Here is a 15,477-nt window from a genome sequence, read left to right as displayed (position 1 = left end):
CATGACTTAGGCATAATATAATACTAGCTCGCTATTTTCTCATTGAATACTTGCTAATTCATGTGCTCGCAGAATGATGGTCGATTAAATATTTTTCAGTAGTGATTAAGAAGATAAAATAAATTACCACAAATTACTGGTTGCATTTCTTTAATCAGAACTTATTATATTCCTTTGCTCGAGTTAATAATAATAAATCTGGCGTGTTTACCTGATGATAAGTTAGCGTAAGTCATATAGATGACGTTTAATTAATTGACTAAAAAATATGCGATGCGAGCAATTTTCAAACTAATGGCTCAAAATCAAATCATCGTGCTGCGTGAGTCGCGTGACCAATCGTATATACTTGGCATAATTCCAATTACAGATCTTCTATTAAATAAAAATATACTATATATTACGAAAATTGGACCTCCGCTCAATCTATATTACTTTTTAAAAGAACAAAAAATCTTTAAATTAAATTTACCGATTATGGTAAACACTTTTAAAACTAGCTAGTTGGTCGATTTAGTTATAGGGGTGCGTTATATTGCTAACTATTTAAGTTGCGCTAACTCATCAATGCAGTGTATTAAAAATGTCAACACATTATATTGAAGTTCAACAAAATCATGTATTGACATTTTAATGTCATCGTGTATATAGTGACTTTGCCAAGTCTTAGCATCACACAATCTATTGTTTTCACTTACTTTAAATCACTTATTAACTAAACTTACCATACCAAGAAGAAGAACAAATAAACACAGTACGTTGTGTACAATTTCAAATGATTTAGTAATTTGCTAGCAAATACTACTTTTCACGCAAATACAAGTGTATAATTTAAATTGAACTTATAAATACAAGTATACAACTCACGCACTAATATTATTTATTATTGGAAGAGAATCGTTTTATCAAATACTACTAAATACTAGTACTATTCTCTTTCACTATAAGCAAGATGCTTCTTCTAAGCACTCGTTTTTTAAAAAGAATAATATTTAATAGTTAAAGTTGAGAGAGTGTAAAGTAATGAATACTCAATATAAAATGTATTGACAAAATGATAATTAGTAATAGTATTCTTTAAGTCTTAAAAGAAATAAAAGAAAAACATTATGTGGAGAGAGAGAGATAGAGGTAGAGATGCATCTTCAAGACTCGGGAGTAGCACTAGGGTTAGGAGTGTGAGAGACAAGGCCAACAAGGAAATCAAATATATCAGTTTCCATTACAGCTGCAGCCACATCTTCCTTGTGCATTGTCCTTGTCTTCCTTTGCAGCGTCATCGCCCACGCCCTTCTCGTCAACTCTTCGATGAACAACTCACACGCCTTGGAGAACACGATGGGGGCTTCCCCCGATATCATTTTCACATCCTCACCCGATTTCTTCATGATCTTCTTGATTCTTGCTAGTGGCAGCGAATGAGGTCCCGTCTTCCCCCCACTCAGAAGATTAGAGTACGCCCCCGGTTGCCTCATTTTCTAGGGTTTCTTCTTTTTACTCTCAGCTACACCGTTTTGTTGGAGTCCCGAACTAGGGTTTTTTAGAGATACATCGATGATATTGAGAGTTTGAAGGGTGAGTGAATATATGTATATCTATGAGATATATAATTTGATTTGTGGTGTGCAAGAAATGATTGGAAGTGTATATATACAAGTATGAAATTTAAGTGGTGGGGGTGGCCGGCCAGCCTACTTGGGGCCGGCTAAAGATATTTGGTTGGCTAATATATTAAAAATAGAATATATAGAGAAGAATTTAAAAGATTTTATTGAAATTGATTAAAATGTGAAATGGCTTTAATTAGGTTGGGCGTAGGGGACTAGTTAAATACAACTATGCTTGAAATTTTGAAATTAAATGTTTGGCTTTGTCATCACATATATTTATCTTTGTATACATTAATTAGGTTAGGAAAATACTACTATATTTAACATAAAAGATGCGTATTTTAAGTAGATGGTAACTAATTATTTTCTGACTAATGTATTTAGATCATATTTGTGTCAAGATTAATCTTATTTATTAAATTGACATATTCAATGTATTTATATCTCTTTCTTATGAACATTGAATAGTATATCCTGTGGAAATTTACGACTTTTTAACTTTGAAACATTTGACCACCATTTTCTACATTATTCGCATTGTTAGAACAATGAGAGAGGACAAATTAAATATATAATGTACTAGTATATACATATAACGTTTTCTATAAATTAATAAACTGGCAGAGCTTGATCAAACCTACCCATTGCAAAGTGACTTTTGATTTTTTAAATTTATACTTGAATCACATTAAAGACAAACTATAACTTTTGTGTGTATGTCATAGCCTACGTAAGTCAATTTTTATCTGAAAAAAGCATACCTAATTGATTATTCACTCGGATTGTTTAATTTTTTTTAGTATGCTATTCTAGACCATGTGTCGAACTGTTCATCAATTACTTTTGAGAGAACAATTAAATCGTACTCCTAGGTTTTATAGTTGAAATTATGCTTTTTCTTCACGTCTACTTGCGCATATCTAACAGATGTAATTGGAAAAGTCCAACTTCAAGTAACTTAATTCATAATTTAGGCTAATAAATAGACTTAGATAATAATTAAATTGAAATTATTGGAGTAAATTATTTATCAAAGTTTATTAGACAACATTAATAATAATGACCCCATTACCCTATATATATGTGATTGCTTGCAACTTGAGAAAATTAATAGTTGGAATACATTCTGTATCTATGTCTCTTCTTCTTGGGCAGGCTCAGCCGGGGCGTCGGGTTGGATCTCGGCGGGCGGGTCGCCGAAATCAAGACCTAGGGCGAGAGCATTTTTCTTGAGAGAACTAGTCTTGGTGAGATGATTGTAGCTGCCCGTCTCCTTGAAGAGCTGAGCAAAGTGAGTCTTGCAGTAGGGGATTCCATCGAGGGCCGCGTAAGACGACATGGTTAGGGTGCAACCTCCATGAGTACACTTAAAGCATTGCCGGTGATAAAATTCTCCCTCCACCGTCACCTGCACTTCTCTCTATATATATCACTTTTTCATTTTCTAATTTAAATTAAAATTTGGTTATGAAACATACCTTCTCCAGTGGGTACACAGTTTTTTTACAGGCTGCACACTTTTCTAACGTGCCAGAAAACATGGTTGACACTTTACTAGGAGTCCTATTCTGTGCATGTCAACAAACTTATTATAACTCTCATAAATCCAATTTTTTAAACAAAAAAAATATGTCTCCCCCCCCTTTATTTTTGTAATGGTGTTTACCAGTTCTGGATGTTTGCCACCTGATCAGAAATGAAAGAAATTAATATAATGTAAGAATCACTAATCCTGACAAATTAAGTATCAAAACAAATATGGAAAAATTAAGGTTTGGAAACTGACTTAAGCTGGATTGAAACTTCTTAGTAGTGAAGCTGCCTGTCTCCCTGAAGAGTTGTTCAAAATGAGGCTTGCAGTAGAGTTTCCCATCCACTGTTGAGTAGCTGCTTATCTATCATTATTATTCAAATAATGTTATTTTTCTTAAAACATCACATGCATAAAAATGAAATACTATATTTCCAAAAGGAAAAAACATTTTCTTATCAGTTTAGAAATTGTTGGGCTTCAAACAATATGGCATCGGATAATTAGAATATGTACGAACGATATATAAATGCAACCCTACTCCATTAGTAAGAGGCCGTTTCCCTCACAAAAAAATACTATATACATACAGCGAGACGTCCATTGCAAGTGTCGCATTTGAAACAATTCTTGTGATAGGGAATTCCATCAGCGGAAAACATTTCCGCAACATGCACAACTTTATCGCAAGTATGGCATTTCTGCGTCGTGCCATAGGAAGACGACGACATTTCTTCCTTTTTGTTGTTATTCTTACTTTTACTTTTTTTTCTTCTTCAAATCAACTAAATCACTGCCCTTTTTACAAAATGAGCATTTTAAGCAATTTTTTAAGGAGAGTTACAGGCTGAAATTTAAAGTAGGCAAGTAATGGTGCTGCTGAATTGGAAGACCTATTTTTCTGTGGCAAAATATGAAACAATCTAAATTAACTGGTGATTATAAGGGATTTTAGGTTTTTTTTTAACCTCATATATTTCATCTAATTAATGAAAACTTGCATAGTTGATTACAAAAAAAGTGACGAATTTATAAACCAAGTTAGGACGATTTTAGGATCATGGTTAGTTCGGAGAGGTTGCAATCCAATTGGCACCGGAATTTTTGTGACGGATTAGAGCCGGAATATTGTTGCAAGATAAAAAGAAATATTATTTGATTTTTTTTTTGAAGAAAGAAATATTATTTGATCAAATTTATTGATTTGCGGCGAATTTATCCAGCACAAAATTTTAAAAATAATCATTTAATCTAACTCTGTTCAGTCCAAAACAATTAAAAACAATTTTTGAGTACCGGATGATACTTGCACCCGATTTTTTAAGAAATTATGTTAACTCAATCAGATACCCAATGAGTATCAATTAACCGCTATTCGATAAAATTGGAAAGGGGATAATGATATAGATATTTACATTTATTTTATTCAAGAAGTGAGATGATAATCTTAATATTTTATTTTATAATGTATTGTTACAATGAGAGGTTTATTTTATAATGTATTGTTACAATGAGAGGAATTGGTTTGATCTATATATCTTTCCATAATTAGTATGATTTGGTTTAATCTATTTTAGTATATTTTTTTATCCGCATATTATAAATATGTGTGAAATATTTAATCAGATTTAAAAATGAAGAAATAAAATATTTTTCATATTATCATCCCTCAGTGGTCCTTAAAAATCACGGCAAGTATCAGGTATTGTAATTTGTAAATATGATGGAACTGGGTATCGAGTATATCTAGTGTGTCTAAGTGGCTATACACGTGACACATGCAATTACTTGGATGATTTGAATTAATCAATTCGCATATAACACATGGATTGCATATCATGGACACAAGGAATTCATACAATGAAATCTTTAATACATGAATTTTATGATTACCATAGACTTACGGTTTAGATTCATTAATTATTGGTGGAATTGAATTCCAACAGTCCGGATCCCGAATAATAAAACTTTTTGTGGACTCTTCTTAATGGTGTTATAAAAATGATTTTTTCTCTCTCACTCAATAAAATGCAAAAACATTCATAGTACCACCGGATATTACTGTAATTGTTGTTGTTCAAGATATCATGATTCATTTAGGTGATAAAAAAATCGCAAATATTTGATAAATTAAAACAATGCATAATCAATATCACATATCCACGAATAGGAATCTCATTTCATTCCGATGCAAATTTTAAGAAATACTCTCTTCGTCCATAAAAAATAAAGCATAATTACCATTTTTGGCCGTCCATAAAAATAGAGCACATTCATTTATGGAAAATTTTCAACAAATAATAACCCTACACATCATTCCACTAACACTGCTTCTCACTTACTTTTTCTCCTTTTCTCTTACTTTACCAATTCTACATTAAAACCCATGCCATACACAAATTGCTCTATTTTTTATGAACGAAGGGAGTATTAAGAAAAGTAAGGTGGAAGAAATAAGTGGAATATAGGTCCCACTTGTCTATAGTATTAGTTTTAAATGATATATATGAGATAGTGGAATATGAGACATTTTTACTATATATAGTACTCCCTCCGTCTTCAAAGAATATGCACTTTGGGTTCAGCACGGATTTTAATGTAAAATTGGTAAAGTAAGAGAATATGTAGATAGAAAAAGTAATTAAAGTATTGTTAGTGGAAAATAGGTCACATCTCATTAAAGAGAAAAGACTTTCCAAAATTAGAAAGTGCATATGCTTGTGGGACGGACTAAAAAAAAGAGTGCATGTTCTTGCTGTATAGCGTATTGAATATTGCAGGCCGAGAAAATTTACTCTTGAGCATTTTTTATGATTGTCATATGGCAACTGATTTTTTGTGTATAAATGAATGGCTAGAAATAATGATGCTGTTACTTTAAGAATTGTTATCATTTTAACACACCTTTGGAAGTCAAAGCATATCTATACAATCTGGAATGTACTTATGATATTTAACATAGTAGTACCCAAAATTCACCTCCATCATTAGTACGAGTGAAACTTTTTGTTAATTTGGATAATTTTAAAAAATATTTCATACTTCCTTTAGTCTAATATATTAGATATCACACTTTTGACTTGAACAAATTATAAGAAATATAATAAAAAAAATAGATTGAAAAAATTTAGTAGTGAAAAAAAATTGAAAAAATTTAATAAATTGTGGATCCTATGTTATATTTAATTTTATAATAAAATACTCCTTCCGTCCCAGTTTTGGAGTCACATTTTGCCATAAAAGTCTGTCTCAGTTTTAGAGTCACATTTAGAATTTTCCATATTTGGTCATACAATTTTATTCCATTGTTCATCAAAATTACATTAAAATAAACCAAAACAAAAATAAAAACCAAAAAGTCAAAAAGAGACCCACCTTTAACCAACTCACTTCATTTATTACAAACTCCACCATCTCACTTCATTTATTACACACTCCACCATCTCACTTAATTAATTACATACTCCACCAATTCCTTATAACCTATGCCATAACCAATGTTTTAAAAATCGGACCGGTCGGCGAACCGGCGTCGTTACTGGTTCACTGGTTCAACCGGTTCACTGGTCGAACCATTGGTTGAATCGAAATATATAATAAACACATATATTAAATATTATTAAGAAATTTAATATTTTTATGCATTAAAATAGATGATGTTTATTAATTTAAGAAAATTTATTTCGTAAAATAATATTATAATTAAATACGAATTAGGTATTTAGTTTAGATAAAAATATTCATTGATGTCAATAGCTAGGGTATATAAATTAAGTATGTAATATAAAAATTTTATTTATAGTAAATAATGAATCTTATATGGTACTAATAATAATATAGATGGTAAGTAGAGCATCATTAAAATATAGAGGATGATAATTATTTATATTATAATTAACAATTATATTAAAGAATATAAAATTAAAATGAATTATTAGTTTTTGTAGATAAAAATTTAATGGTTAATGTATAAAAATATTTGATGTTCAAATTGTTCAATGAGCTCATGTGGTGGAGTGGTAGAGGTCTTCTTATGTAGAAGAGAGGTCATGAGTTCAACTCCTACCAACAACAAATTTTAAAAAATTTTAAACAAAACAATATTGAACCGGTTTCCGGTTTACCGGTTCTGCCGGTTCACAGCGTTTCAATGCATTGGTGGTTTAAAGGAGTGAACCGAACCGGACTACCTACCGGTTCACGGTCCGACCGGTCAAACCGGCCGGTCCGGTCCGGTTTTAAAACATTGGCCATAACTAAATGTGACTCCAAATGTGGCACGGGAGGAGTATGAGTTTCCCGAGTTAGCAGTATGCGAGATCCAATATCAAAGACAGTAAAAGTTAGAGTAAATGTCAAATTTGGTCCTGAACATATGAAAATTTTATCATTTTGGTCCTCCGTCAACATTTCCGTTAATATTTAACGGTCAACCATTTTAATCACAATTTTGACCAAATTAAGCAATTTTTAATTATTTAATAACTCTTAATTATAACTTTAATTATGTCAAGGATGGGTCATCTTCCATTGCTTATAGCATCGTAATCCAAAATTAAGATCAAATCTACACCTTTAGATTTTAAAATGAGTGGATGAGATTGAACCTTAAGAATTTCAATAAATAGTAGACAAAATATCAACAAAAGAGTAATATCGTCATTATGTTATCATATGATAATTTTCGTGAGCGTTTTTTTTATATCAACATAGTGTATTACAAATATCAACAATATGACATAAGAATATCAACACTAGTACAAGAAAATATCAATACATATTTATTGAGATTTTTACATGGTTTTATTGAGATTTTATATGCATTATATTCAAATTTTTTGATGTATTTGTTGATAAAAATCTGGATCAACATTTACGAAAACTAAAATAAAAAAATATCAAATTTCATCATCCGAACGTCGTCGGAACATATGCAATTGAAATCTCGTTGGAATCCTTATAAAATTATCTTTAATTTGATATATTTTTTGCGAAAAAATAATTTGAATCGAGAGAGTTGCGTAAATTTAAAGTTTTAAGATGATTTTAATGAGAGAGAATTGACATTAATACCCCTTATTTTTATTTAATAATTTTCTTAATTAAAAATATAATCCATATGACATTATTTCAACCACTAGATCTCTTACTCTAATGGCTAAGATTTGGTTTTAATTTGGGATTGCTAATTAGTTAGCAATTGATCACTCCCCTGTTAAGGATATACTATCTTTTTAAATAAAAAATAAGACTTTGAAAACAGAAAATAAAGAGGTGCAGACGCTTTTGAAGAGAAAAAGCGATTCATTCTCGCCCTCTCTCACTTCGACGGCGCCGACGAGCGGCGACCGACGGCTAGTTTCTCGGCAGATGGAGGAGGGGAAGAGGAAGAGCACCTGATCCGGCGAGAGTGGTGGCCGACGTGACCTTCGATTCCGGTACGAGTCTTGCAATTGCAAGAAATTTGGGTTCAGAGGGTGTGGGTGGTCAGTGGTGACTCTGGGGACGGAACAATGGGTTCTAAGGGTTATGAATTTGGGGTTGGAGATGACAAGACAGATTATGAGGATTGTGAATCTGGGAGGGAGGGGGGATTGAGGAGGCTATGGCTTGTGGGAAGGGGAAATCGAAGGTCACGTCGGCCACCACTCTCGCTGGATCAGGTGCTCTTCCCCTTTCCCTCTCCCTTCTCCTTCTCCATCTCCATCTGCCGAGAAACTAGCCGTCGCCGCTCGCTGGCGCCGTCGAAGTGAGAGAGGCGAGAGTGAATCGGCGTTTTCTCTTCAAAAACTTCCGCAGACACTTCCTCTTTATTTTCCCTTTTCAAAGTTTTTTATTTAAAAAGAGAGTATATCCTAAACATAATTAAAGTTATAATTAAGAGTTATTAAATAATTAAAAATTGCTTAATTTGGTTAAAATTGTGATTAAAAAGGTTGACTGTTAAATATTAACGGAAATGTTGACGAATGACCAAACTGATTAAATTTTCATATGTTCAAAACCAATAAATCTAAAAGATAAAGTTTAGGATCAAAATAATAAAACGGACTTAGCATATGTTCGGCTTCGGGCAATACCACTGTACTTGCCACAATTAAGAATCTCATAATTTTATGAATCCTTATCACAGGAGCATCACCTTATCTCATCAACAATGGATAGTTTCACGCTCAGCACTACCGCCAATTCCACCTCTCTCTCTTCTATTCAATTCTTTTCACAACCCGTTTATCATGCCAAGAAATCCGGTATACTGAATTTCCCTGGCAGAAAACCCAAAAAGTTTTGGGTTTCTGCCTCAAGAGATGAACCGCAGCTTGATGACTGGGATAGAATGGAGCTTAAATTTGGTAGAATGATTGGGGAAGACCCCAAAATCACTTTAGCCAAGGTGCCTTCCTTGGATATCTCCTTTTATACTTGCTGAAAGATTGAAACTTTAGAAATATTCGATGTATATTTATTATACTGGGGTTTCTGATTAATGGAGGGAATCATCATTGATGAGTTAAATGAGTGTGATAATCACTTGTAAATTGCGTTTGCAGTGTTTGTAGCGCACAATTTTGGATTTTAATGTGGCTTCCTTTGTTAATTGGAGAAAGATAGATGGTATAACAGATAGATAGTCTTATCATGCTGATTTTTTTTTCCTTTAATGTTTATTTTTTTGTTGATTACCGTGGTTGGGATGGAAAGGGATAAAACATGATTTACATTCTTGTAAATGCCACACCCAATGAAGTGGTAGCTGTTTGTTTGCGTGTATATTGATTGGGGTGAATGTTTTACTTTGTAGGAGATGCATTATGCATCTACAAGGGGCATGCAATAGTTCTAGATTTCTGCGTCGAACTAGCCTTTGGAATCGGTTATTAGGACTTCTCCGGTTAATCATAGTTTTATGATGCATGTGTTATACTACTGATTTATGAAGAACAACAACATATGCTTTGTTGTTTTCACAACCTTTGTGTTTTCTTTATTAGTCTTGAAATAAATGTTGAACTATAATTTTTCAGATAATGGGTAGAAAATCGAATCCAGATGTGTCTTATTTGGAGATTGAGAAGTTATTAGATAAGAAGAAGGGGAGAGCACTGGATGAAGGAGTAGAGGAGATCCCATTCGATTTGCCTGGTCAAAAGAAGTCAGTGAAATCCGTGCAAGGGTTAAATTTGGTCCGGCCTGTGTTAAAGAAAGGATCCAAGTTCGAAGAAACTGCTAAACCTGTGGAAACAAGTGCTAAAAGTCCTATCAGCCGTCCTATGAAAAAGGCTTCAGAGGCTTCACAAGAGACTAAAAGCAGCGTTCCTGATGTTATCTTGCGAAAACCAAGATCATTTAATGAGGATGATGGTGCGAGTGGATCCACAAGGTTCGGAATGAGACCAAACTTATCACTGAGAATGGGAAATGAGCCGCAGAAAGAGAGGTTTAGTGATATTACATTGTTAAGGAAACCTGCACCATTGACATCTGGATCTGCAGTTGGAGAAGAAGACAGCCGCCCAAATTCTTTGGATAGTAAAACTGGATTGGAGGAAAATTCATCTACCGAAGGAAGCAGTTCTGCCCCTCTTCTGAAGAAGCCAGAGCTGATGAAGCTCAATTCAAAAGCTGAAGCCAATCATGATTCACCAAATGAGCATACTGAACTTAGCTCCAATGATGTTATGACCGAGAATAGGACGGATGTTTCCGACTCAGAGAATCGTCAAGCAACTACAAACACCGTCAATCAAAACTGGTTCCATGAAACCAATCAAGATGAATCTGCTTCAGATGAGGGGTTGGGGAAAGGTAATTTTTTTAGACTTTAGTTAAACTTTCTGTATTACAAAATCATATCTTAGTTGTGTATGGAAGTAGAATACTTCAATGTGCTATTAAATGTCTTTGTGCTTTTTCAAGAATTGCAGGCTGATATGCGGTCTGGTGGGCAAACATCCACTTCGGATGAACTTCCTTTAACTACACATGCAGTGTCTATAGATACTATGCTTATAGGCAAACCAGAAAGGTAATGCAGTCTTTCTGATCCTCTGTTGCATCTTTAAAAATTGCTTGAGATACAGTTTTCCATTAAGTTTATCTTCTTACTCCTTAGCTGTACTCTCTTTAATTACTGTGATACTATGCTATAGATTAGATCCCGCTGTTAAACCAGCAGATCAGAAAATTAGAAATGAGGCAGTTCCTATAAACCCTGACAGCTTGGGTAATCCATCCGATCTGGAGAACTTCATTGCATCATCACCCATTAAGGTTGGCAACCATCTTTGGTGTACACAGAATTCCTGATTGTTACATTTGGAATCTGATTGTTTCCTACTGCCCTACTAATCTAGGATCGGGAGGAGGATGACTGGACTAGAGTAGAACAGCTGGTTAAGACTGGAGAAAGAGAAGAAGTGGAATTGATCAGCGCCAGTACTAGAGGATTTGTTGTGGGTTAACTTTTTATTCTAGTTTGAACAGTATTTATAATGTCGATACTCGTAGTTCAGCTGTAAATATTTTAGTTTCTTGTTTTGCTTACAGGTATCATTTGGCTCCTTGATTGGTTTTCTACCATATCGTAATCTTGCTGCTAGGTGGAAATTCTTAGCTTTTGAGTCCTGGTTGAGAAGAAAAGGTTTAGATCCATCCCTTTACAGGCAGAACCTGGGCATAATTGGAAAGTATGAAGCTAGTAGCGTGATGGATTCGCCTGAGTCTGTGAAAAGTTCAGAAATTGATAGCAAGACTGATGAGGCATTGACACAAGATATGAAACTGGAGGATCTTCTTATGCTCTATGACCAAGAGAAACTAAAATTCTTATCATCCTTTGTTGGTCAGGTTTGGATGACGAGATTTCATGCCAAATAGCCTCTCCTTTCATTTTTATTACAGTACATTTTACCTAATGTCCCTGGGGCCTGGACTTGCAGAGGATCTACGTGGGAGTAGTATTGGCTGACAGAAATTCTCGGAGGCTAATATTTTCCATAAAACCAAAAGAGAAAGAAGAATTAGTTGAAAAGAAGAGAGAACTCATGGTAAGATGCTGAAAAAGGTCCCAACAATTTTTAGTTCCTATGCAAGTCTGCTTGATTCATTGTCCTACTTAATGTCCTGAACCTTATGCATTCCTTCATTTCAGGCACGTCTGAGTGTTGGAGATATAGTCAAGTGCTGCATTAAAAAGATTACATACTTCGGTGTCTTTGTTGAGGTAAATGAAGTGTTCTATTTACATTAGGCTGACAGGTTAGGATTCTGTCCATTTGGTTGGTTTTAACTAATATTTCCATCAAACATATTCAAATTAGTATTTATACTTTCCGGATGAAGCAAATTACTGTTATAACCTGATTGAATTGGCTCAGAGTTTTGGTTTTAGTTTGTTAAAAGAAACTTGACAGTTTTGGTTGGACTTCACTTTTCGTTGTGCGATTTTGGACTTGTTTTAGAATTATAGAAAATTGAATGTAATATTGAACTTAAATGACATACCAATATTTAGTTTAACAATCCCAACCAAAATAAATTCTCCAGATATGACTAATCAGAATTCAAATAAGACCTGATAAGACTTTATTAAGTATGCTGTGTATTCGATTATAAACTGGAAGCAAAACATTGACTAATCAAATTACCATCATAGCTTAGGCCAAGTTCAGTGTTTTTTTTTCTGTTTTGAGTTGGTTCGATATACATCCATGATCTTCTATAGAAGGTCAACATATCTTATGGTTTTTGAGCTTTGAGTGTGTAATTTTAACTTTGCAGTTTCGAAATAATTAGCGGTTGAAATAGCTAAAGGGTCTATTATGCTTTATGGATATCTATAATTGATGGATAATTATAATTGATGAATATCTTTACCTAGGTTGAAGGGGTTTCTGCGCTTATTCACCAGACAGAAGTTTCTTGGGATGCCACGTTGGACCCTGCATCATACTTCAAAGTTGGCCAGGTATGCAGTGTAAAAGACTAAGTATTGATCCTTCATGTCCATTTTAATAGAAATATGACCTTTCTTGTGCCCATACTTTGTTCGATTGCAGATTGTCGATGCCAAAGTCCATCAATTGGACTTTTCGCTTGAACGTATATTTTTGTCATTAAAGGAAATAATGGTAACTACTGTACCTTGTTAACGGCACTTTGCTGTTAAAAGCTGTTACTAATAAGAATGACCTTATCTTTTCTCGTGGAAGCCGGATCCCCTGATGGAGACCTTGGAGGCCGTGGTTGGTGATCAGAATACTTTGGATGGTAGACTAGAAGTAGCTGAGGCAAATTCTGAGGTTATATCTAATTTTTTGTAACACTGCCAATATCTAACTGCCTGATGCATCTTCACCTAGTGAAATTCATTATTCTGAAACTATGTAGTGGGTCGAGGTTGAGTCGCTGATGAAAGAACTGAGGCAGATTGACGGAATCCAGTCCGTGTCAAAAGGACGGTACTTTTTGAGCCCGGGTTTGGCACCTACTTTTCAGGTGAACTTAATCAAACTGATCATTAAAGCAATTAAATTTCTTGTTTTCTGCCTAATAGATTTGGAATGATTGATTCTTTCTTATGTTTCCTACGATGCAAATCTTTGTTGTGCTAAACTGCAAGATGCAAAATTATGCACCTTATTGTGATTGTTAAATTAAAATTTTTCACACTTGAAGGATTGACCTGTTATGTTGGAGATGGTTTGATATGTGAGCTTATTATGCAGGTTTATATGGCCTCTATGTTTGAAAGGCAGTACAAATTGCTTGCTCGAGCTGGAAATCAAGTACAAGAGGTTAAGCCTTGACAATTTTTTATTGTTTGAACTTATTCTTTCAATTGGTATTTTTGTATATCTTCTTATTATATGAAAGTGGAAACTTAGATAAATGCTTTTGAAACATATGCATATAGCAGATTTTGCAGTTACTAAATCTTGTTTCAGTATCTTTAATTCGATGTTTTTCGTTGATTACTTGATCTTGCTATAATGTGAGGATAATAGAGGAAACATGACTTGCAAACAGGTAATTGTGGAAACTTCTTTGAGCAAAGAGGAGCTGAAAGCTGTTATCCTGACCTGCACCAACAGGGTGGCCTGAACGAACAAAGACGATGGTGTCGCCTCTGCTTCAGATTCTGCTCATCACTTCTCGAAATATTGAGAGGCTAAATGTGAAGATGTAGTAACCATAGGTTTGGCAATGTGGTTGTAGTTTGTTAGGCTTTTCCCCCTCTTGTAAATCTCACATATATTAATTTTGCCTGAAATACAGTTGATTTTAGTCAATCTTCTCCATCCATATAATGTGTGCAAAAACTTGTTCATTTCTAAAATGCTTATATTTCTACACGATTAGTCGACGTATATAATTAAGAAGGTGTCACTAATAATGCCTTTGAGCAAATAAATGATTATTGTATCGTGTGTGATCAACTACTAACTAGTAATTTACAATAATAATTAATACTCCCTCCGTCTGCCATTAGGAATCACATTTATGGACGGCACGGGTTTTAAGAAATGTTAAGAAAAGTTAGTGGAATAGGGTCCCACTTGTATATATTACTTCATCCGTCCCAGATAATTTGAGACACTTTGACTTGACACGGGTTTTAAGAAATCTAATGGAAAGTGAATTGAAAAAGTTGGTGGGACGTGGGTTCTACTTTTAAAATATTAGTTTTATAATAAAATGTTAGTAGGAATGAGTTAGTGGAATATAAGGCCCACTACCAAAAATGGTAAAAGTAAAATGAGACAATTATGTGGGACGACCCGAAATGGAATACTGGGTCAAATTATCTGGGACGGAGGGAGTATTTTTAATGAAATGTGAGTGAAATGAGTTAGTGGAAGGTTGGACCCTATTACCATTTATAGTAAAGGTGAACCGGGAAAGTGGAAAAATGAGACTCCTATTCGAGGACGGAGGGAATAACTAATATCAATTTTGTATATTAAAAATATCAACACAAAGACATAAATTTATCAATCTTCTTGTGTTGTTAAACTTATATATTTGTGTTGATAATTAAAATTACATGCTATATTGATATAATTAAGTCTTTGTGTTGATAATTTGAATACACTGAATTGAAAGTTATTAGTTATTACTGTAAATTAGTTAGTACACTAATGCAACCCATGTATTAGATACTCAATTATTTGATTAATTTTTATTAAAATGATACAAGTAAATCTGTGCATGTGTGCGTTTCTAACCATATACTCTTGTGTTAGTTGTGTAAGGATTAGATCCGTTAGGATTCACTACAACCGAGATCTCTTTATATACAAGTAGTGAGGAGATTAGCTTTCGCTATACGAATCG

At 33.8% G+C, this 15,477-nt stretch overlaps 3 protein-coding genes across 4 annotated transcripts; 1 reads left to right on the top strand and 2 right to left on the bottom strand.

Annotated features, from left to right (window-relative positions):
* Positions 1-1,145: 1,145 nt before the first annotated feature.
* On the bottom strand, positions 1,146-1,475 carry LOC125189947 (nuclear transcription factor Y subunit C-2-like). The gene has a single exon (XM_048087162.1). It carries the CDS (start codon positions 1,473-1,475, stop codon positions 1,146-1,148), a length of 330 nt encoding a protein of 109 aa, XP_047943119.1.
* Positions 1,476-2,665: 1,190 nt separating this feature from the next.
* LOC125191300 (LIM domain-containing protein WLIM2b-like) lies at positions 2,666-3,910 on the bottom strand. Its single transcript, XM_048088817.1, has 5 exons — positions 3,732-3,910; positions 3,397-3,505; positions 3,277-3,296; positions 3,089-3,178; positions 2,666-3,018 (listed from the first exon to the last, which is right to left on the bottom strand). The coding sequence occupies exons 1-5, from the start codon at positions 3,870-3,872 to the stop codon at positions 2,743-2,745; spliced, it is 636 nt and encodes a 211-aa protein (XP_047944774.1). The 5' UTR covers positions 3,873-3,910; the 3' UTR covers positions 2,666-2,742.
* A 5,330-nt stretch (positions 3,911-9,240) lies between these two features.
* On the top strand, positions 9,241-14,432 carry LOC125190157. 2 transcript variants are annotated; one of them, XM_048087367.1, is made up of 14 exons: positions 9,241-9,535; positions 10,167-10,947; positions 11,059-11,167; positions 11,292-11,412; positions 11,496-11,594; positions 11,689-11,988; positions 12,081-12,188; positions 12,293-12,364; positions 13,022-13,108; positions 13,200-13,271; positions 13,353-13,430; positions 13,531-13,638; positions 13,869-13,937; positions 14,170-14,432. In XM_048087367.1, exons 1-14 carry the CDS (start codon positions 9,299-9,301, stop codon positions 14,242-14,244), a joined length of 2,316 nt encoding a protein of 771 aa, XP_047943324.1. In that variant the 5' UTR covers positions 9,241-9,298; the 3' UTR covers positions 14,245-14,432. The 2 variants fall into 2 exon arrangements, with proteins under 2 accessions (XP_047943324.1, XP_047943323.1); XM_048087366.1 differs by having other exon boundaries at positions 9,243-9,535; positions 13,353-13,442.
* The last annotated feature ends 1,045 nt before the right edge of the window (positions 14,433-15,477 follow it).

Source organism: Salvia hispanica, chromosome 5 (assembly GCF_023119035.1).
Source record: "Salvia hispanica cultivar TCC Black 2014 chromosome 5, UniMelb_Shisp_WGS_1.0, whole genome shotgun sequence".
In the NCBI taxonomy this organism is placed as follows: domain Eukaryota; kingdom Viridiplantae; phylum Streptophyta; class Magnoliopsida; order Lamiales; family Lamiaceae; genus Salvia; species Salvia hispanica.
This window is presented reverse-complemented; position numbering and strand designations above follow the sequence as displayed.